Genomic DNA, 22,496 nt, shown 5'->3' with positions numbered 1-22,496 from the left:
AGTGCCTTTCGTCAGTCTGGAGCTGGCTCAGGGCACAGAAAGACATAATCCAGTTGTATCAGAAACCACTAGACTCCCCTTAGCAGCACGCTGAGTGCCGACAACAGGAAATGTTGGAGTAGAAGAATCTGTTATGTAGAAGTAATTATCTTAATAGAAAAAAAAATAGACACTAGCTAAAAACTTAATAAAAATGCCTGAATTGTTGAATTTGAAAGTGTCAGGACGTGAATATTTGTGCCAGGCGTTCCTCAAAGTCTCAGGTAGCGGGGCTTTAGTTTCTGTGCAGGATTATTAATTTTTCTTTTTTAGACTTGATGGCACTTAATCATGCAGTTGTCAGATATATCTTCTAAGTCATTTTGACAGACAAGGTACATGGGTATTGCATATACACACACATTTGTAAGAATTTCTTAAGGATAGGCGAAGGACTTCAGCATCTTGAAAAAATTGTAGAATCCAACTAATTGGCTTTAAAGCTCTGAAATCCTAACTGATGTCCTTGACTCATCAGTATGAGTTTTACAGCATATAAGAGGATTTGTAAAAAGAAGTCACATGTTAAGAGTTCATGTCATAGAAGATTGGCAGACTGTCAGTATTGAGTGATAACACTATTAAGTTATACAGAATCGCCTTTTGTCTGTAACATTGCTGGAGACAATGCAAAACGTAGCCCTGCAAAATTTTAGTCCTAGGGTTAGCCTAGGAAGACAAAACAAACAAATATACCTACAGCCTTCTTGGTAAGAAATCCTCACATTTTTTCTCCTTTTTTAGAAAAAGGAGGTCTGCCTCATACTTTGTCATTTAATTATATCCACTGCTGTATGGTTGATAGGTTGGCTGGAGGGTGGGTTCTTGTCTGTTATTTTTTTCTTTACTCCATGGAAAGTTTGACACTGCCAGATACACTTTGGTACACACGTGAGTCACGTTTAAAATTGGAACCCCATTTGTCAAGTGTGTTAACCTTTACATTACTTGAACTCAATTGGAGCAGGATTCGTGATGCGTTATTTTAAACATGCAGAAATCAATGAAGGTTATCTAATTTTGAAAAGACATTAATATAGTAAAATTTCCATTTGGGATGGTTATTTGATAGCGCTTTGTCCAGACCCAGGATCTGGTGATAACTAAGTTGCTGTTTCATATTGTTACGGTGACTTGGTAGAGCCCAAGTTGTGACTGGGCCAAATCCACTTGGGGGTAAGGAAAACCATTTGCATTAAGACAAAGCAGCCAGCTTCTTTCTGCAAGAGGCACTCTGTGAGGCTGCCCAGATACAAGCCAGTCTGATTGGTGAATTGCTTCAAAATTACCACCCCATTAACGTGTCACGTGTCTCTCCATGGAGGAGGAACTAACGCCACTAGAAAGTCAAATAACGGAGATGAAGACATGCAGAACCTTATTGGCCTGACTGACTTGCAGCCTTCATAAGGCCACAGTTCCTGCTACATAACACTTTTAACCTGAATCTTTTACCCCAGAGATGTTCCAATTAGGTAGATTTCCCAATTAAAAACATCTTCTATGACATGTAGTTTTGCCAAGCAAGGTTTTAAAATACTTAGTTAACTGAAAACAGTAGAGAGCCAGGATTTTGGGGGTTTGCACAAATATTTTAATTGTTTCAGAGTGGCAGTTTGACTCATTATTTAAAAGCATTACTTTTTTCCAATTATTTTAGTAGGGTTTTTATCGTCTTCTTTTCAGCAAATTGACTACTTGGTGAGCCAGTACAACACAACTAAGGATAAAGCACTCTCTGAGCTAAATGGTAAGTACTTTGATTTAAAGGCAGTTAGCAACGTGTATTTAAAGACTTCAGTAAGATGATGTAAATAGCTCATAATGCAAAGTGAAATTTTATTTATGAGAATGTGGTTTTCAAGCAGAAGTGGTGTTCTCAATGAGACTAAAACCTGAAATTCTTTTCACATAAAATGTCTCGGAGCTGGTGTAATGCATGTTATTTCCTGAAATAAAGGTATTTTACTAAATTGCTTATACAATAAGTCAGGCTAATATTTTATTTTCCTTTTTGTAGTTCAGTAACCACTAATACTTAATGCTTTTTTTAGAATATTATTCCTCAGTTTAACTGCAGAGCCAAATGTCAAGGAACAGAGCTACTAGCTCTTTTGGTGGTTCCAGCAAGTGAGAGATCTCTGTATTTGTTTATTTTTATTGTTATACCTTTGTCCTTTACTCAGCTAGAAGTTGAGGTATAAGCTTATCTTCTTTCTAAAGCTGCTTAATGTATTTGCCATTTCAGAATGAGCAGTTGAAGAGCAGGAGATATACAACTGCTGCACTTTCCCCTTCAGCACAGTTACAATACGAGGTGTCACCTTTTAAAGCTCTCAGTAAACAGAAATGGCCAAACCACTGATTTTTATATTTTTTTTAAGTATCACTTTCCAAAACTTGTAATAATAGAAAGGACTGACCATACTCAGTGCAGATTAGAATTCAAGATGCATTGTTAGCAGGTGTTAAAAATGCGTACAAGTCTGCATTTCAGACTAAGTGAAATACAGAAATACCAAAACCGATTTTAAACAGGATTGTTGCTGGGATCAAACTATGCAACTGTGGCAGCATACCACTTACTATGAATTGACTTATCATGCCCAGAATCTATGTTTCTGTCTAGGTTTAAAACGTATTGTAAAGGTAGTTTTCAATGCAGCCAGCTTGGCATACCCTGACGTCAATGTATCTTGTCTATATGAGGCTACTAAAGCACATTGAATGTGGTTGCAAAAGTAGTAGTAGGAGTAGTAGTCTTCCTACTTAATTCTAAGCAGGAAGACTCTGGTCTAAAAAAAAAAAGTGTGTCATCTTTAAGTCTATAATAATAATAAATTGACATCTGCATTTCAAGTACTAGCTTGTAGCTTCCTAGGCACTCCAAACAAAATTTCAAATTAAATATTTATTTGTTCTCAATGCCAATTTAATATGTTAGTTAATAGGAACCTAGCTGGATCTGTGATGAGAGTGCTCATCAATAAATAAAGATAGCTTTTACTTTCTTGAAATACCAGAATTAAGTGTGTGACACCTGGGGACAAAAGGATTTCATTCTAAGGGAATCAAAAGTAGCATAAACCTTGAGAGAAATGTAGATGAGTTCAGTTTGCCCATCCTAAGGAAATGCTGAGAAGTGTTGTCTGTTTGATAAAAATTCTCATCCCAAGCCAGACATGACAGTGCTGACAGTAATGGATGCTTCTGTACCATGTGGTACTCCCATCTCATCAAGAGCAAAAAACTCAAAAAGCTGTTTACCATGATCTGAAAATGGAGGGGACCCAGCGACTACCTAAAGGATATGTTACATTAAGATGCTTCACCAAACTCTGCTCAGCATTTGTCTGTCGTCTTGCTGAACTAAGCTTCATTTCTGTTTGTGGGCAGTGACACAGGAGGGTTTGGAGGTGGGGATAGCGGTGGGTAAGCATGAAGCCCGCACTGTGAGCATCAGTGCTGAATGCACTGGGTGAGGGGGCAGGGACTGGCAGACGTGCTTAACACGCTTAAGGGATTTCAACAGAGATGGCTGGCAGCTCTGGGATGTGGGTGACCTTGATATTGCTGGATACATGAGGAACAAGAGAAAGGAAAAGAATTCATTTTCTTGGTTTTCTTGCATTATGAAAACACAGTGTGTAGTGAAAGAGTATACCACAAAATCCCTGTCCAGATGTTGGACCTCTTTAAGATAGGTTGCGGGGAAAAAAAATCTGTTTCCAAAAAAGTGGTAAATGCAATGAAATATATATTGGAGTTTGTTGAAATGTTATGTGTCTTTATCTGTATGGTCAAGTGCTAGTGCATATTCTCTGCCATATTTTGATTTACTGCTTTCATTTATAGGCTCATAGCTAGCTAAAGCAGAACTGTCTTCCTGCGTTATCTTCTGTCACTAAGTTCTGACGTAGAGAAATTTTAATAATGTATGTAGAATTTGTTAAGTAAGAGTTTGACAGCACCTATGCTACAAGGTAGTTTAAATTGAACTAGTGTGGAATGGGTTTTTCTATCTCTTCATGCTACAGATGTTGGACCTTTGCTTGGAAGTAGAGTTCAAGAACAGCTGGGAAAAGAAGTGCGTCCCGCACTTGATGCGGCTCTGACAATGGCAGGAGGTAAAGATGTACATATTGTTGTATTAATGTTCTGTTGCCATGGTAAGACAGGCATCATCTTTCTAGTGCACAGCATGGGTTGGCTTTACGCAGTACCATGATTCAACTTACCATTTTTCTACATGCCTTGATGTTTCTTTTAAACTGAGGATTTCAGATATTTTAAGGTTTATAAATATATTTAAAAAATAAATCAAGATTTATGTGCCATTTTTGATACCTAGTTTCAGCAGTCATTAAAGAGCGATGAAATCAGAATTCCCTGCTCCAGGTGGTTGTCCCTTTCAGTTGAATATAAGGGCAGCTAGGAAAACTGTGCTTTAAGAACTGTTCATAGGTCTTTGCAGGTTAGTCTTTGACAGATGAGGGAATGAACATACAATGGCCCTGTCCTCTACGCTGCCAAGCTTATTATGAGAGTGTTAACCATTACTTCTTCATTGTATCTTTGAGTTTAGCATTGCTCATGCTTACTTCTGTCTCCCTTTAAAGAAAATATTCTTTTATTATTTTTTCTATTTAAGGGGTTTTTTTCAGGAATCAGATACAGCTTATAGAGCAAAGGGAAAGGTATCTGTGAACCTGAGTCGCTTTGTTTTTTTTTTTACCCATGAATTCTTTCTCATTCACTTGTCATCATTCTCCTTTTTTGCATTATTTCTCGTATTTGTCTTGAAGTCAAAGTGGAAAGGGCTATCAAAGGTAAAAAATACAATAAAACCTTGTGTTGTGTGAAGTGCACTTTATTTTTGTAACTTGTGTATTTTTAGTTGTATCTGTGTAGTATTTTTGTCTACTAAACACCTGTTCAGTGGTTGTTTTTTTGGTTTGTGTGATTGGTATGAAATCTAAAGCCAGACAATGTTGAACACTCAATGCTTGCTGGTGCAACATGATCTCTTTCCCTTTCATCTTGCAGCTATGTAATTTGTGAGTTGAATTATAACCAAAATACTGAAAATACTGTTTTGTGGATATGGGCTTTCTTTTAATTTCTAATGACCAAGTGTTTAAGTTCTTTACTGAAGCCACTGGGTAAGGAGAGGTAGGGAAAGGGTAGAAAAGAGTAGTCTGGGAAGTGGATAGAGTCTCAGTAACAGTAGCCTGAGCTTATCCATTTGTTTGTAGGAAAACATAAGTGATGTATTTTTATGTGCAATAAATACGTATTCTGTGCTAGAAGGTTTTTCTGTGAGGGAGGCAGGGTTATTTAAATCAGTATTGTTAAGAATATCATAGCATTTATGCATGTGCACTTTCTCTTCATATCTGTATCTATAGGCTGGTTTCTAACTAAAGTTTTTTTTAAAAACTTTACATCCTTGCAGCCATCAGAGAAACAAAGGAAGCACTGGAAAATGTGAGCGTCTCCGTAGAGGTTTTGCAGGAGGGAACAGAGAGGCTTCATGCAAACTTGACAGATGTTAAAATGCATCTAAGCAACACCCTCAATGATTCTGCATGCTCTGTGGCTCAGGCTGCCTCAACTTGCAATATCATCAGGAATTCATTAAATCAACTGAACATCAATGCCAATTTTAGTGGGGTAAGAGAATATTTTTCAGAGTCTTACAGTGTGATTGTCTTGAATAAGCCCAGTAGTATCTCTGCAACTTAATGGCTCAGTGTGTGCTGTCACTTGTGAGATAAGTGACCTTCCCTTAGTCTGTGTTTCTGGGTAATTCCAGTCACTGTTTTCATCTGCTGTGCAGAAGAGGATAAAGTATGTGTCATGTCAAGCAGCTCTACATTAAAGTGCTGCTATGGGCAGTAAAATAATCTGCCCTCCCAAAAATACTGAGGTTAAGCTTTACTTCTGTACAGCGGAAGTTTCAGGAGTGTGCTAGAAAGGTACTACAAATAATCTTTCTAGTTTCTTTACCCTCTCTCCTGTCTCTGAAATATTTAGTAAATTAGCAAGACTACTACTTTGTTGTAACTCAAGGATGCTTTTTGCTTCCTAGTTGCCAGGTGTGAGCTCACAGCTTGCCAAGGTCAACGATGTCCTTAAAATAGACCTTTCTAGTCTGGTTCAAAAGGTATGTTTCTTGATGGGCTTGTAAACTGTTAATAAACTCGGATGCTTACATATCACTTGTTTTTTCTCTTGGCTTTCTGAAGCAGAATTCTATTGTTCCCGCCTTATTCTGCCTCATGGTGGATATCTCTTTTTATTATTCCATTGTTTGGCCAAGATTTAATATTTGAAAGTATGAATGTAGTGCTTTATATCCCCAGGATACTACAGATCAAAGATGTATTGCTAATTGTCAGCTTGAAAGAACAATCCTTAAAAAACAAAAAGGCAGAAACATGGATCTACTAGCATGCTCTATATTTTTTGGTTCAAACTAGAGAAAAATAAATGCTCTCCTAATTAGTTGTATTCCAGCTATTTTGAAATACGTCTTTCAAATTCTTTATGTGCATATTTGATATTAAATCTCGTGCAATGGACTTAATGTAATTACTATTAGTATTTTTGCAAGACTATCCACAAAACACCATGATTTTCACCTAGGAAAAATGGCTTCGTTTGAGCAGTTCAAAAATCTAGCAATCTAAAAACATTTGCTAGAACTAGAAGGCATTTCCTGAAACCAAAGGCTATGTATAGGAGGCTCAGACCCCTGCTTGCTTCTGAAGTGATCAGGCCTGCCAGAAGTAAGACTTCAAGCATCTACTTCAGGGGCTTCTCCCTCCTATCCAGATGAGCTACTGAGCTTGGTCCCCATGGTTTAGACCCTTTCTTTTCCCTTCTCACTGAAGAAAGCATTGCAGTGTCTTTAGAGGCAGTTGGATTTCATTGTTTGTAACACGCATTTCATGTTAAGAAGGCATAGAATTGTAAAGAGGAGGTGTTTGACTTGTACACAGTAACTCCTTTCACTTAGTGCGTCTTCAGATGTGCGTTCTCAGTTTTTTGAGATAGATCTGACAGGCAACAGTACTATAAAATTTGAGATGATAGTGACTGATGCATGTGTATTTAAATGTAGGTATTTTTTTTCGAGGAGTATCCTGGAGAGCAAAAATGAATCTGAAATATACTTGAATTCCTATTTTCCTTTGACCTTTTCTGATGTGCAGTGATAAAAATGTATTTTCCTTAGTATTACCACATACGTTTTATCATGTGTATACTTTTAATCCTTGTATAAAAGGAAAAAAATTGCAAGTAATTTGGCAATGAGAAGCTTAATACAATTTTTCTAACTTCCATTCTTAGGGTTATGCAGCATTTAATGATACTCCAGACTTAGTGGTGAATCAAACCAGGAGTATTTTATCAGGTGAGGACAAACTATCTTTTCACTTTGATTGTTTAATGTTCATGTTTTTACGTCACTTACTGATGTTTTTGTTTTCTTTTATTGATAGTATATTTTCTGGGCTAAGGATCATTAAAAATGGAAATGTAAAACTTAACTTTTTTTAAAAATTTGATGCCACAAGAATAACATAAAAGCAACTGTGTCTTAATGAGGACCCAAAATTAAATCTAAAAATAGACCATACAGTATTTGATGGAGGAGTTTTATTTGTTAAGGTTTTTACTGCTCAGGTAATGAGAAATCTTGGGATCCCAACTGCACACTGATGCTTTATCTTTATTTGGTTGAAAAGCTAATTTTCCTTGACCAACATGTCTAGGACGTATTTGAGAGTGTGATGTTAAAAACTAAACCTGCCTGCTGCTGTATTAAAATGTAGTGAATGGCGAAGGGAAGGTATAAATATGCCTTAAGGATAACTTAGATGTCTGTCTTAATTGTTTTGTTACTTGGGCTTTAAACTGTTACTCTTTGACAGTACCCGGACACTTGACATTTGAATAAAATGTAGTATAATGTATGTATACTAATCTGTTTTAATTTTTGTTCTTGCATTGTGGACCTGTTCTGCATATATAAACAGCTGTTCCTTGTAAGTTTTTCTTCACACACACACCACCACTCCCCCCCCACCCCCACCCCGGGCAAAATGAAACACAGTATGTACACAAGCATAGTATACTGTGTGAACTTGCCTAAAGTGAGCCAGTTTTCTAAAGCTGATGTTATGCTTTTCAGTAGGAACTGTAGTGCACATTTACTGATTTTCAGTATCTGCTGTTTTGCGTGAACACAAACAGGCCATCTTAATTTATCTATTTATAAATTGTTGGGATTTTGTTTTTATAAAAACTGAGTTTGAGTTACAAATCAAATAAAACAAATAGTTTTACTAGAAAAAACCCACATTTTTTTGTAAACTTGTAAAAGAGTGTTTTGGTACCTGGTTGAATTTAGAAGAGTAAACATCAAAGCAAACAGCCAAAAACTTGTCCAGTTTTTGTTTGAGAAAGAGGAAGGGGTTGACTACTACCAAATAACAACCTGTAGTTATACATCCTGCTGTTTCAAGTATGTTCCAAGTTGAATAAAGGGTAAAAGCAAACAGAAACTGCATTTTACAAATAGACAATATGTATAATAAGTGAATTAATCATGTCTTTGTGTATCTAAATAGTGTGTATCTAAACTGTAAGTACAAGGTAGCATGTTCGTTCATAATGATCAATTAAGCTATTTTTTCCCTCAAATTATCTCAAGAGTGTTGTGAACTAATTGGAATGAATTTATTTAATCTTTTTTAATAAGATTGAAAATAACTAGTATAGATTCTCAATATAGGCAGTGTTCACAGTGTTGTACTCCCAAAGGATGGAGTTTAAATAGATTTGGATCTTCTCCTTCATGAACTTTTAGTGGCTAATTGTCTTGCTCAGTGTTACCATTTGCAATATTGCATGAAAAGCAAGATTTAAGCTGGCTAGATAAAAAGTGACACATTCATTATAACAAAAGAAAAGAGAGAACTCTGGCTTGACATCTACATCTTTCATCATTAAACTGAATGCTAAAAAATGTGTGTTTTAAAATGCCACTGTGTTACTTTGAAGCTCAACATTTTTGTTGCCTGCTTGTCTCTTCCTCACACTTGTCTTCATGGCTTGCTTGTTACGTGTGGCAAATGGCTTAATAGCATTTTATAATGCATACATGGAATGTAAATTTCTTCTATGAATCTGTAACAGTGCAATATGTTTATTCTTTTAGATATCAAAAACGTGCTGGAATCTGTTGGTTCAAATATCACTACCTTCACAAAAACACTCCCTGTTCAGAAAATTTTAGCAGATTTGATGATATATCTTACACAGAGTGAAGCGTACATTCAAGATTATTTTCCAGTAGTGGAGCAGTACGATTTCTACAGGTATGTACAGGAAATAAGGCAGGAGTGAAATGCTACCTGTTGTTAATACTTTGCAGTATTTTAATGTTCTGTAAAGGCAGTTAAACTATTGATGATGAACACAGTGAAACAAAGATGCTATAAGGCAATGTCAAAGATGTAATGCATAAAGGAATGGATTGTTTCACAGTGCCAGGGCGACTTCTTATTTAGGGCTTGGTTTTGTTGAGTTGCAGGTTAAGTTGCAAGAGCATAGGACTAGAAAGGCCTTGAAGCCAATCCCTTTTTATTGCACCCTTTCTACCACAGAGGAAGAGTATCAGGGATTCTGCTTCACACCTTGTAAATCTTTGTGCACCCCTGCTTGTTCCTACTGGCGTAGTACTTGTCCTTGTGAATGCATGGGTTGATTGTACCTTGAGAAAAACATATTCTTCCTATTTGAGACGTGTATGACTCCTATAGTTGAGTAATAAGCTCATCTTTTGAAGCATAAAGCTTTTCATTTCATACCATTTAACTTTGTCCACTTTTAGTCATTTCAGTCCTCAAGCTCATAAAGTTCTCCCTACATTTTGACACTTCACAGAATCACAGACTCGCTAAGGTTGGAAAAGACCTGTAAGATCATCAAGTCCAACCATTACCAAAAAAAAACCCAAACCAAAAAAAACCCAAAAGAAAAAAAACCAAACACCACCACACAACCCACCCACACCACACAGCACCATGCCCATCAAGCCACGTCCCACAGTGCCACATCCACACGCTCCTTGAATACCTCCAGGGAGGGTGACTCCACTACCTCCCTGGGCAGTCTATTCCACTGTGTTACCACTCTCTCAGTAAAGAACTTTTTCCTAATATCCAGTCTGAATCTCCCCTGGTGCAACTTGAGGCCATTTCCTCTAGTCCTGTCACTCGTCACTTGGGAGAAGAGGCCAACACCCACCTCTCTGCAACCTCCTTTCAGGTAGTTGTAGAGAGCGATGAGGTCTCCCCTCAGCCTCCTCTTCTCCAGACTGAACAACCCCAGTTCCCTCAGCCGCTCCTCATAAGACTTGGGCTCCAGACCCCTCACCAGCTTCATCGCCCTTCTCTGGACACGCTCCAGCACCTCAATGTCCTTCTTGTAGTGAGGGGCCCAAAACTGAACACAGTACTCGAGGTGCGGCCTCACCAGTGCCGAGTACAGGGGCACGATCACCTCCCTGCTCCTGCTGGCCACACTGTTTCTGATACAGGCCAGGATGCCGTTGGCCTTCTTGGCCACCTGGGCACACTGCTGGCTCATATTCAGCCGGCTGTCAATCAACACCCCCAGGTCCTTTTCTGTGGGGGAGCTTTCCAGCCACTTGTCCCCAAGCCTGTAGCGTTGCCTGGGGTTGTTGTGGCCAAAGTGTAGAACCCGGCACTTGGCCTTGTTGAACCTCATCCAGTTGGCCTGGGCCCATCGATCCAGCCTGTCCAGATCCCTCTGCAGAGCCTTCCTACCCTCGAGCAGATCAACACTCCCTCCCAACTTGGTGTCATCTGCAAACTTGCTGAGGGAGCACTCAATCCCCTCATCCAGATCATCGATAAAGATATTAAACAAGACCGGCCCCAAAACTGAGCGCTGGGGGACTCCGCTTGTGACCGGCCGCCAACTGGATTTCATCCCGTTTACCACAACTCTCTGGGCTCGGCCATCCAGCCAGTTTTTAACCCAGCGAATAGTGCACCTGTCCGAGCCATGAGTCGCCAGTTTCTCCAGGAGAATACTGTGGGGGACACTGTCGAAGGCTTTGCTGAAGTCCAGGTAGACAACATCAACAGCCTTCCCCTCATCCACCAGGCGGGTCACCTGGTCATAGAAGGAGATCAGGTTGGTCAAGCAGGACCTGCCTTTCATGAACCCGTGCTGGCTGGGCCTGATCCCTTGGTTATCCTGCATGTGTCCCGTGAACACCCTCAAGATGAGCCTCTCCATAATCTTCCCCAGCACCGAGGTCAGGCTGACAGGCCTGTAGTTCCCCGGATCCTCCTTCTGGCCCTTCTTGTAGATGGGTGTCACATTGGCAAGCCTCCAGTCATCCGGGACCTCCCCCGTTAACCAGGACTGTTGATAAATGATGGAGAGCAGCTTGGCAAGCTCCTCTGCCAGCTCCCTCAGTACCCTTGGGTGGATGCCATCAGGCCCCATAGACTTGTGAATGTCCAGGTGGCATAGCAGGTTGTTAACTGCTTCCTCCTGGATCATGGGGAGCCTATTTGGCTCTCCATCCCTGTCTTCCAGCTCAGGGAGATGGATACCTGGTCTGGCTATTAAAGACTGAGGCAAAGAAGGCATTAAGTACCTCAGCCTTTTCCTCATCCTTCGTGACAATGTTCCCCGACGCATCCAGTAAAGGATGGAGATTCTCCTTGGCTCTCTTTTTGTTGTTAATGTATTTATAGAAGCATTTTTTGTTGTCCCTCACGACCGTGGCCAGGTTGAGCTCTAGCTGGGCTTTTGCCTTTCTAATTCCCTCTCTGCATGACCTAACGAGGTCCTTGTATTCTTCTTCACTTGCCTGCCCCTTCTTCCAGAGGTGATAAATTCTCTTCTTTTCCCCGAGTCTCAGCAAAAGCTCCTTGTTCAGCCAGGCCGGTCGTCTTCCCCGACGGCTCTTCTTACGGCACATGGGGACTGCCTGCTCATGTGCCTTCAAGATTTCCTTCTTGAAGAAGGTCCAGCCTTCCTGGGCCCCTTTGCCCTTCAGGACCGTCTCCCAAGGGACCCTCTCAACCAGTGTCCTGAACAGGCCAAAGTCTGCCCTCCGGAAGTCCATGGTAGCAGTTTTGCTGACCCCCCTCCTTACTTGGCTAAAAATTGAAAACTCTATCATTTCATGGTCGCTAAGCCCAAGATGGCCTCCAACCTTCACTTCTCCCACCAGACCCTCTCTGTTCGTAAACAGTAGGTCAAGCAGGGCACCTCCCCTGGTAGGCTCCCTTACCAGCTGCATCAGGAAGTTATCTTCCACACACTCCAGGAACATCCGGGACTGTTTCCTCTCGGCTGTGTTACACTTCCAGCAGACATCTGGTAAGTTGAAGTCCCCCACAAGAGCAAGGGCTTGCGACTGTGAGTCTTCTGCCAGTCGCTTGTAGAATGCTTCATCTGCCTCTTCGTCCTGGTTGGGTGGTCTATAACAGACCCCCAGCAGGATATCTGCCTTGTTGGCCTTCCCCCTCATCCTTACCCGTAAGCATTCAACCCTGTCGTCACAATCATCGAGCTCTATACAATCAAAGCACTCCTTGACGTACAGAGCCACCCCACCGCCTCTCCTTCCTTGCCTATCCCTCCTGAAGAGCTTATAGCTCTCTATTGCAGCACTCCAGTCATGCGAGTCGTCCCACCATGTTTCTGTGATGGCGACTACGTCATAGCTGTCCCACTGCACAACGGCTTCCAGCTCCTCCTGTTTGCTGCCCATGCTGCGTGCATTGGAATAGATGCACTTGAGCTGGGCTATCAGTCTTGCCCCTGACATTGGCATGCCACCCCTAGGCTCATCTCTAGGTACCCTGGCTTCATCCCCTTCCCCCTTCAAATCTAGTTTAAAGCCCTTTTGATGAGGCTTGCCAACTTACGAGCAAGGATCGTTGAACACCGTCTGCACCCAGCAGGCCCGGTGCCGTGTAGACCGCCCCATGGTCAAAGAATCCAAAATTCCTCCGATGGCACCAGTCTCTGAGCCACATGTTGACCAGGTTCGCTTTCCTATTCCTATCAGCCTTCCTCCCTGCCACTGAAGGGATTGAGGTAAAGATCAGCTTCAGTTGATCCTATATTGATAATTGCTTCTATCTTTGTGTCATAATCACTTTCACTGCTACAGAATAAGTGTGCTAGTGGCTTTAATGCAATGTTAAATAAAAGTGAGCAGAAAACTGAACTTTAAGAACCTTACTTATAACCTTACCTTTAGCCCATTCCTTACCTGGCAGTTTTTGTGGTGAGCCTTAATTTGACAAATTTATCAATATTGTCTTTGAAGCTCAGATTGTATTTTACTAAATGACTACATTGCTTCATTCTGCTATAGTATGGCTCTGTTAATCTTGTATTTAGATTCAAAAAAAGTGGAGAAATGTATCTCATCTACTTAGCACTTAAATATCTGTTCTTGTCAAACCTAACATAGTAGTACGTGAAGTACAAATGAAACCAACGAGCCTGTAATTGTCTAAATTATTTTCTATCCATCCATTTCTTAATTACAGGTGTATTATTTGTAGTTCTTAATAAGTATTCTTTTATGAATGTGCCTGTCAGCATTCATGTTTTTCTTTCTTTTTATTGGCTGTGCATATTCATTATGGTATTCCTTTCTCTGATTTTTCTGGTTCCTGCTTTCCCTCCACAAAGGTACAGGGAGGAGAAAAGGGAACTTAAGAAATATAAGCTGGGAGAAGTGATGACAAAAGGGAAAAGGAAGAGTGGAGGGAATTAAGAGAGGGTGAAAGGCTAGAATGAGGTACAAAATGTGTGAATAACTGGATGTGCTCCAAATATGTGGACAGCTAGAACTGTTACGTGATTTAATTAATAAAAATGAAAGTTTAATTCCTATCCAAGATCTTTTTCCTGATCAAGTTCCATTAACTGCTCCATACATTGAAAGCATTCCAGCACAGACACACAAAGCCTAGGTTTTAATAGCCTGAAACACGGTTATTTACAATTACAAGCCTAACACACTGTGTGCAAAAAGTAGTAAGCCTTACAGTAAGAGCAATTATGTACTTCACGACCAATGGCCAGTACACATTCATAAATTTCTCTGTTGCTTCTTGAATAAATTACTGTTTGAGCATCTGCCTCCTCTGAGTCATTGTTTGCTCCACTTGGAGCACTTTGACACTTTGATACAGTCCACCTGTAGTAACTGGAGTTGGGAACACCTTGTTCCTATGATGTTTGTTCCCCAGCCCTTCAGTAGCAGCTGTCTATAATCCAACAGCTGTTTATAATCCAACAGCTGTTATGTTCTGGCCCAAAATATATGCTAGTGTAGTAAAAGCATTTTTTCATTGCTAACATTTGTTTCTCAAACAGAATCGAGAGTGGGCTAGTTGGGAATATAGTATTGCCTGATATATTTTGCAGGTCTCCAGTGTGTTCTTTGCATGCTAATAACCAAGCACTTTGGCTTTTATTCCTTAGGTGGCTGGGTTGTCTCATTCTGTGCTGCATGGTGGTCCTGATTCTCGTCTTTTACTATCTTGGACTGCTATGTGGCACCTGTGGTTATGATAAACATGCTTCTCCAACAACCAGAGGCTGCATCTCCAACACTGGAGGAAACTTTCTTATGGCGTAAGTTTCACTTATTGGTGAAAAATAAAATAAAGGTACCTGTAGAATGTTATTTTTATTGATTTTGAAGGACATATGTATAAAAAGAATTTGTTTTGTTACCTGTGTATATGTGCTGAAAAAAATAGAACAAAAATAAATACTAACCTCATGTACTTCCACTGAGGGACTTTGGGTTGCTCTTTCATTGAGGATCATAGATGAAGGATAAAACCTCCGGATCTACTATTTTAAGGCGAGTGCTGTAGCTAATGAATTTCTATGTAAGCCCATTTGGAAACTGCGACAGCTGCAAACAGATAATTGAAAATATAAAGGGAATTCGTAGCTTTTTAGTACACTTGAGCACTTGCTCAAAAGAAAAAAAGCCATGTGAGGAGACAAGAAACACTTGACTTTCTCAGGGCATTTTAGGAGGTATGGGATTGCTCTTGGACCAGTGTTTTAATGACATTTCTGTTGGGTGCAAGAGAAGATTGCATCTGAAATCTATCTAAAATGCTTTTTAGAGCACAAGGCTAGAGAGTTGAATTTAAAAAAGAAAATTGTATGCTTTTGTGACTCTTAAACTTAACTCTTAAAAGAGTTTGCGCACCCAATGCAAATGTGAGCATTTTAGATGCACTTTAGCTGAAGACTTTACAGGGCTGAAATGTATAAGATGTTTCAGAGGGCAAGAACATATTTGGAAAACAGAAGTATTTCAACTATCTACCAGTTTTTATATGTCTGTTATAGCTGCTAATAGTTGGCTTCGCTGTTGCCTGAAGTATATATACTTTGTTCTTAAAAGGCAAAAACTTACTCAACTTACTTCTTTTTCAGTGGTGTTGGATTCAGTTTTCTTTTCTCCTGGGTGCTGATGATTGTAGTGGTGCTCACTTTTGTCACAGGTGGAAATGTAGAAAAACTGGTCTGCGAGTCCTTTGAAGATAAAACTTTATTCAAGGTGAAGTTATTCAAGTTATTGAACAATGAATAGAATCCCCATGAGTCCTGATGATCTTGTCAGTTATGTATGGTGTATTATGTTTTATGGGACACTTCAAGTGAGTTTGGATCTGGTTTTACTTTCCCATTACACACCGAATAGAGACATTCATCCTTTCTTGTCTTTTAATTTGCTTCGCAGTTTAAATACTGCATGCCTCTCTTTGGAGATAAATTTTTCTGTGATTCAGCATTTCTTGGTGACATGAAGCTTTAATATTCACTTTCTGCACCAGAGAGGTGGAATTTGCTGGTTTGCTTGTATTTACATTAGTGGGTGATAAGGTTAAATGTGGGTATGTGTCAAAAAATCGCATATGAATAAATTGATGAATTGAAAACTCAGAATTATAGTAACATTACTGAATTTCATCTTCTAGGTTTTGGATACTCCCTACTTACTAAATCAACACTGGAAAAACTATCTTTCTGGCATACTGTTTAAAAATCCGAATATTAACTTGACTTTCGAAAAAGTGTACAGGTATTAAAGTTGTGGTCAAGTCTTAATTCAATTTATACATATTGTTTTTGTGGTGTCTTCCATGCTTCGTATTTCAAGCACATGCAGAAATGGCATGTGTTCCAGAAGACATTCTGATTTTCAAGTGAATTACTAGGAAAAGCAATTTTCTCTTATATATGAGTTATTAGAGGTAGTCTTAGAGTAATATTGTATAATGATACTAGTTGAGCTTTTTGAAAAAATATTTTGCATCTTTTGAGACCAGCAGAAGTTAATTACTTACTTTCTTACAGACTAAGCTTCAAAAAAATATAGCCAGAACTTTTTGTTTTAAGGGGTGATTTTTCTTAGAATATGAAAACATTGTTAATCATTCTCCTAACACTTGGACCTCAAGGTGGTTTTTAGGCTGATGTCTGTATTTTTATTTTTTATAGTGATTGCAAGGAAAACAAAGGAATTTATACTTCCCTTCACCTAGAACACCTGTTCAATATCAATGAATTTCTAAATATTAGTATGGTAAGTAAAGAAAATATGAGTGAGTTCATGATTATTTTTGAAGGCTGGAGAGGTGTTTTCTTTTAAACACAGTATAGCATGTCTGGGTTTTATAGGATTTTGTTTTTTATATACAAAACATCCCGCAAAGAGGCAAGAACTGTCCAAGCTAATTTGAAAGGAAGAAATCTATTTACAAATAAAATGTTCTTTACCAGTCTCAGTGGGCCATGGAAGGTTTTCTGATGTGTTTTTTAATGGGTGCCGATACTAATGTTTGTTTTAATTTTGAAACTTGCATAGAAGGTTCAAGTCTAGCATCTTCCAAAGGCTGCTTATGGTGTTTAGTAAGAGTATTGTTGTTTATATAAATGCCTGCCTTGGTGTGTTCTCTTCTGATTCCAGTCAGATTTATGTTGGTCCAGGATATGATATGCTGTGCTCCTAAGAATGGTTCTGATTTTAGTGGGCAGGGGTTGGGATACGATAAAATCTTTTCAGTTAAGCTGTAATAATACATGACTGCACTGTCATTACATGACTACTGATTTTGGGGTTGCCTATAATACTGATCTTCATTACAGCAACCCCTAGGGGACCCGTGTTCTCTTCTGCTAGGCACTGTACCCACACTTAATACCCTGCCCCAAATAATATACAATTAAAATGAACAGGGAAGATTCACTAAGAGGGAAAATTATTTTGAGTTTCAGCAACAGACTAATGGTGAAGGCTGGGAAGGTAGTCAGGTTTCCAGATTCCTCATTTATTGCTCTACAGCCTGTGCAGTAAAAGTAACATTTTAAATTTGGGTGCAGTGCAAGAAGACTTCAGGTAACAATAAGCAAGTCATCTTTAGTCACCACTAAACATATTTAGAGGAGTCTCATCCAGTCCTGTGGCCAGTGCAGCAGACAGTGTCTGTCCTGGCCACAGCTGAGATACTGAATTCGCCAGGTTTCCTGTTAGGGCCGGGGGTAGAACTTAGAATTTTTAAGGATAACATTTCCTGGAGGGGAAAGAGAATTCTCTTTTATCTCAGTCTTCTCTTAAGAGTGACTAACATCTACTTAGAGAAGCCTGCTTAAAACATAATGGAAGGCAAATAATTAATTGATATGAAAGATGCCATAGGTGGGTTAGAACGTGGCATGGCTAGACTGTGTGGATACTGCAGGGAAGGGAAGAACATTACCTGGTGGATTCTATCAAAGTTAATTGAATTAAACTGATGTAAGCAAAAATCAATGTGTGCTTCTTCATGGGAGCGATGAGTCAGCAAAAGCAAGATGCTTTGGGCGGGAAGGGCTATAGAGGAATATGCACTGAGTATGAACTACTTTTGTGCTTTATTTTGTTTCCCTCTCAGTATACAGAAGATGTAGCGCTTAAAATTGAACACATACAGATAAACCTCAGCAAAATCATTTTGCTGGATGAAATTGGGAAGGAGAATCTTCTGAATTTCAGCTCTTCAGGAATAGAAGGGATAAACTTTGCAGCATATTTGACAGAGGTGAGACAAGACTGGGACAATGCATAAAATGAAATGTTTCTTTAACAATGGGCAAGAAGGAGAAAAATCTGCTTTTATGTGAAAGGGCATGTTTTGAAGAATCACAAAATTTGGAGCAAAAACGCTTCAGAAGTTAAGGTCAATAAACATTTAAGAAATAAAGGATTGACAAAGTAGGTAGTGCAGTTAAGTGCAAACAGTCTGTATATGCAGTAATAACATACTCTTTTTCTTTCCCTACTGTTCACATCTTGTTTCAGATCAACAAAAGTGTTACCAAGGTTGATCTTCTGTCATTTGCTAATGACTTAGAAGCAAGAGCAGACCAGCTGGTAAGTTTAATTTACTAATACATAAAATGTATAGTTTATATACTATATAAGTATAAATACATAGCCTAGTATTTAGACTTCCTATGGGAGAATTCTTATACTTCAGACACTTATATACATGATGCACTATTTTAAATATTGCTAATTATTGATTTTTTTGTATGCTAACTGTTGTATGAATTCTGCTTTGGAAGTGTAATTTCTTAGATTCCACTGTTTGCTTAAGAAATGAGGGGAATACTCTGTTCGAGTATTTCCTGTGATGCTATCTACATTTTAGGGTCCCAGTTGGAAGAAAAATTGGTTAGATCATGATGGAAAAGATTATTTGAATTAATATTCTTTCAGTTAGTGAGCAGAAGATTTTGCAGTTAGCAATAATATTAATACTATGGCAGCTCATAAGGGCTCTAATGAGAACTGGGGCTTCATTGTGGAGGGAGAATGCACAAAAGAGATCCTGTCTGCTCTGAAGGGCTTTTTGAATGCAGACACATGCACAGTGGTCAGAGGGTATAGTTACAACGTTGCCCGTGAATGAATCTGCAGAATGTCACAGCTGTGTTAACAGATAGTGAATATTCAGTTGATATGTTTGTGTGTATGTCAAGCTCACATTATATTTATTTCTCAAACTGAGAGTTGTAGTTTGGACACTAGATTGGACAGTGGCCCAAAACAGATTCCCGCATTGCGATGTGGGAGAAAGAGTTATGCTGCACACGTACTACAATGGCTTTGATCACTAAGGGACACAGACAGCAGAGTGAGACCACGCTTTTTGGGATTTCTCAGATATCCAACCCTCCTCCAGAGAGAGGAGAGCACCAGTAGAGGCCCCTGGTGTGTTTACTCCAGCTTTGTGCATCATTTGATCACACCTGTTGCTTTTTTTTTTTTCTGCCACATGTCCACTCATGTCAAGGTTAGGCTGCGCATGATTTTTTTATATTGTAGTTAGCATCCTCTCCAGGCACCATGAGTGAGGTGCACATTGCCTGTTCACTTACATGGGTTGTCTGCTAACTTAAACAGATACCAGTGGCTTTGGCAACACTTCCATTTTCAATTTTTACTGTGCCATTTTGAAGGTTATACAGGTGGGGAGTTTTTGCTCTTGTTTTGGGGCTATTTTCTAAGTGAAAGTTGAGGTTCTTCAAACATGTTATATCTTGCATAGAATGGCCTCTGAGATGTCGCTTTAAAGGTATATTCTACATAGCTCCATAAAGGAAAATATATTGTGCTGGTAGATTGGTTTTTCATTATTTTTGTAATAGAATCTAAAGGAAGCATTAGAATTGAGAATAGATCAGGCAGAGTAATTTCTTCATACAAAAGGCAAAGAAAAATACAATATGAAATGTGTTCACTGTCACAGTGTACGTTTTTATTTCTTCCTTGTGAAGCTATTTTGTGTAATCTATGAAATGTCCAAAAAAAACCCAACCAGCCAAACAAACAAAATAAAAAACCCCACAACAATATGACATATTACAAAAGTTAGATTGTTTCAAAATTGATACTGGTTTCCAAGAATATTTTATAATCCCACTTTGTTATTAGTGATAGCTCTTAAAGCTTACAAGAGCAATCAATTAAAAAATAAACTAAATGCTTTTGGAATTAATTAACTTTAGGTGTATAGTTTGCATTTTCTGGCACCTTACACAAAACTGAATGTGTTTTTACACGGGAAGGAGCAAATGGAATAAAACTTGCATCAAACCTCCAAAACTTGCATGGAGGAGGGAGCAATACCACTCACAGGTCTTGTTAGGTAAGTGGATTCAGCTTGTCAGTACAGCAGAGGAAGCATCCTGAAGCTGTTCAGTGACCACAGCTGACTGTTTACGTGAACACTTCACAGGAAGCAAACACTTCTCTGAGCATTGAGGTCTGCTGTTACTACACTTCCAAAGCAGAGTTAGTGGTGTGTATTCACTGTGTATTGAGTGTGTATGCAGGGAGCTAAGTGATTTTGCCACCAAAAGGAAATTGAAAAGAAATGTGTTTATGAGAATAAAATCAAATTTTACAGTATTTTACAAAAAGTATTAGCTCCAGACAGGCATTCGGACTCAAAATAAACTCGTATGTTCTGACTGAAAGGCGGGAGCCATACCCTTCACGGATGCCTTTCCAAGTTACTGGCTGAAAATATTTAAACTTCTGTGCCCCTCAGAAAGCAAAGAGTGCCTCAGGGTGATGTCCACAGTGCCCAAACCAAAAGCAAGTACCCATGACTAGGAAATGCTTGTCCCAGACAGGGTGCCATGCCACAGGGTTCTTGCAATAAAGGCTGGCTTGTGGCGAGTGAGAGGGGGATGTGCTCACTCTTCTGTATTTAAAATGACTTAGTGCACCATGTGAAAATTCTGTTCAGTTAAATCTGTGCTGATAATGTAAGCCAGAAAAGCAGTGTAGTATATCTGTTTAGGTTGCTGAGGTTTGAATTATTAATATGGTGATTTTTCCCCTCCTTGTGTTGAGGAATTCAATTTGCCATATCCCATTGTTAGCATCAGCTGTTCTGCAGTGGATGAGTGTAAAGTGCAACTTTCATTGTGTTTTGCTTTGTTGGAAAGCTTTGAGACTACTGAACAATACTGCATAATTGCATTTTTTGCAGCCAAAAGGAGCACTGGAAAATGCCTTAAAAGGACATGCAAACAACATTCGGATGATTCATACCCAGCAAGTCGTTCCGCTAGAGCAAGCTATGGTAAAATATTAAAGCAATATTAAAACATATTTGTAGAAAATTTGAATCTCTAAATCTCTTAAATACAGTTTAGAAAGCTGGACTTTTGCTATTGTATAAGCATAGATTGCATTTGCATTGTGTTGGTGAAGAATAATCTGGTTAAAGTATGTGTTTAATAAATAGTTTTCCTACTTATAATACTACTGCTTTATAATACTGTCTAAAATCATGACCTTTTTCTTCCCCATTTTTTTTCTGTCTCTCTTTGTGGTTATATGTGAATAAAAGAGGAAGCAGGAGAGAACTTTACAAAATTCTAACCCTAAATCACTCATCTTTTTTGCTTACCATTTGTCTTCAGTAATAAACCATGAAAGTGATAACTACTTTTATTTCTTGGAGTTAGCAATCACCTAACAGTATTGGAATTGGCTGACGGTAGGATTTAGACCCAAAGAAATTTTTTTTTATTGATGCTATAGAAGATGTGAAAGGGCTGCTTCTGCCTGATTTTGCCAGGCACTGATTTGTACAGTATCGGGCATGTTAATCTCATACATGCTAGGTGTTGCTTTTTCCTCTACAGAACATGAAGACTTTTGGTTTATCCTAGCATCTGATACAGTATTTCTGCCCCTATCAAAGCCCTCATGTAGAAAAGCATTAGGTCATCTGTTCCACTCTGATTCTGTGCTGTTCTTTCCTAATTAACTCCTAATTATTCTCATCTCTTTTTCCTTTTACAAAACTGACTGTCAAGAAATATGTTAAAGCAAGGGTAAGTGCTTTTTCCCTTCTGAAATTGCACAACATAGAATTCTCTGAACACTTGATTCTGAATTTAACTGTTCTCTCTTCCCTCCAAATAAATCTTACTCCATTTATTGCTACTAACTTTAGTTAAATCTGAAGTCTTCCAGTACACAATTCATAACTACTTAGTGCTGTCGTTGAAATACTGATTCAGCAATTAAAAATACAATATATTAGTTTTAATACAACTGTTGTTACTATATATAATGTGATATGTTGTATTAGAAACAAAATAATCTAAAGAAGATCAAAGCATGCATATAATGTTAAAGCAGGTCAGCTTTTACCTGTAGTAATGACTTGAATCTCTTCCCCCACTCCTTTCTAATAGAGCACTTTAAATCAGAGCATTAGGTTACTGAAGAGGACATCATCTGAACTTATGGTAAGCTTTTCTTTCTGGCAACAGGAACG

The 22,496-nt window shown here is 38.9% G+C and overlaps 1 protein-coding gene across 4 annotated transcripts in view; it reads left to right on the top strand.

Annotated features, from left to right (window-relative positions):
- The window catches only part of PROM1 (prominin 1), a 59,023-nt gene that overhangs the window by 29,269 nt on the left and 7,258 nt on the right, over nucleotides 1–22,496 (top strand). For 3 of the 4 annotated variants that reach the window (XM_059817700.1, XM_059817697.1, XM_059817699.1), the window contains 14 exons: nucleotides 1,726–1,789; nucleotides 4,077–4,166; nucleotides 5,495–5,712; nucleotides 6,131–6,205; nucleotides 7,396–7,459; nucleotides 9,269–9,428; nucleotides 14,605–14,757; nucleotides 15,583–15,706; nucleotides 16,128–16,231; nucleotides 16,651–16,735; nucleotides 18,084–18,230; nucleotides 18,491–18,562; nucleotides 21,195–21,287; nucleotides 22,414–22,467. In XM_059817700.1, coding sequence (XP_059673683.1) covers nucleotides 1,726–1,789; nucleotides 4,077–4,166; nucleotides 5,495–5,712; nucleotides 6,131–6,205; nucleotides 7,396–7,459; nucleotides 9,269–9,428; nucleotides 14,605–14,757; nucleotides 15,583–15,706; nucleotides 16,128–16,231; nucleotides 16,651–16,735; nucleotides 18,084–18,230; nucleotides 18,491–18,562; nucleotides 21,195–21,287; nucleotides 22,414–22,467 — 1,503 coding nt within the window. Of the gene's footprint in view, nucleotides 1–1,725; nucleotides 1,790–4,076; nucleotides 4,167–5,494; nucleotides 5,713–6,130; nucleotides 6,206–7,395; nucleotides 7,460–8,084; nucleotides 8,094–9,268; nucleotides 9,429–14,604; nucleotides 14,758–15,582; nucleotides 15,707–16,127; nucleotides 16,232–16,650; nucleotides 16,736–18,083; nucleotides 18,231–18,490; nucleotides 18,563–21,194; nucleotides 21,288–22,413; nucleotides 22,468–22,496 lie in introns of all 4 variants that reach the window. The other variant, XM_059817698.1, reaches the window with a different exon arrangement.

Source organism: Gavia stellata, chromosome 5 (genome assembly GCF_030936135.1).
Source record: "Gavia stellata isolate bGavSte3 chromosome 5, bGavSte3.hap2, whole genome shotgun sequence".
Taxonomy (NCBI): Eukaryota; Metazoa; Chordata; class Aves; order Gaviiformes; family Gaviidae; genus Gavia; species Gavia stellata.
The sequence above is the reverse complement of the archived record's forward strand: the minus strand, read 5'-3'. Positions and strand labels throughout refer to the sequence as shown.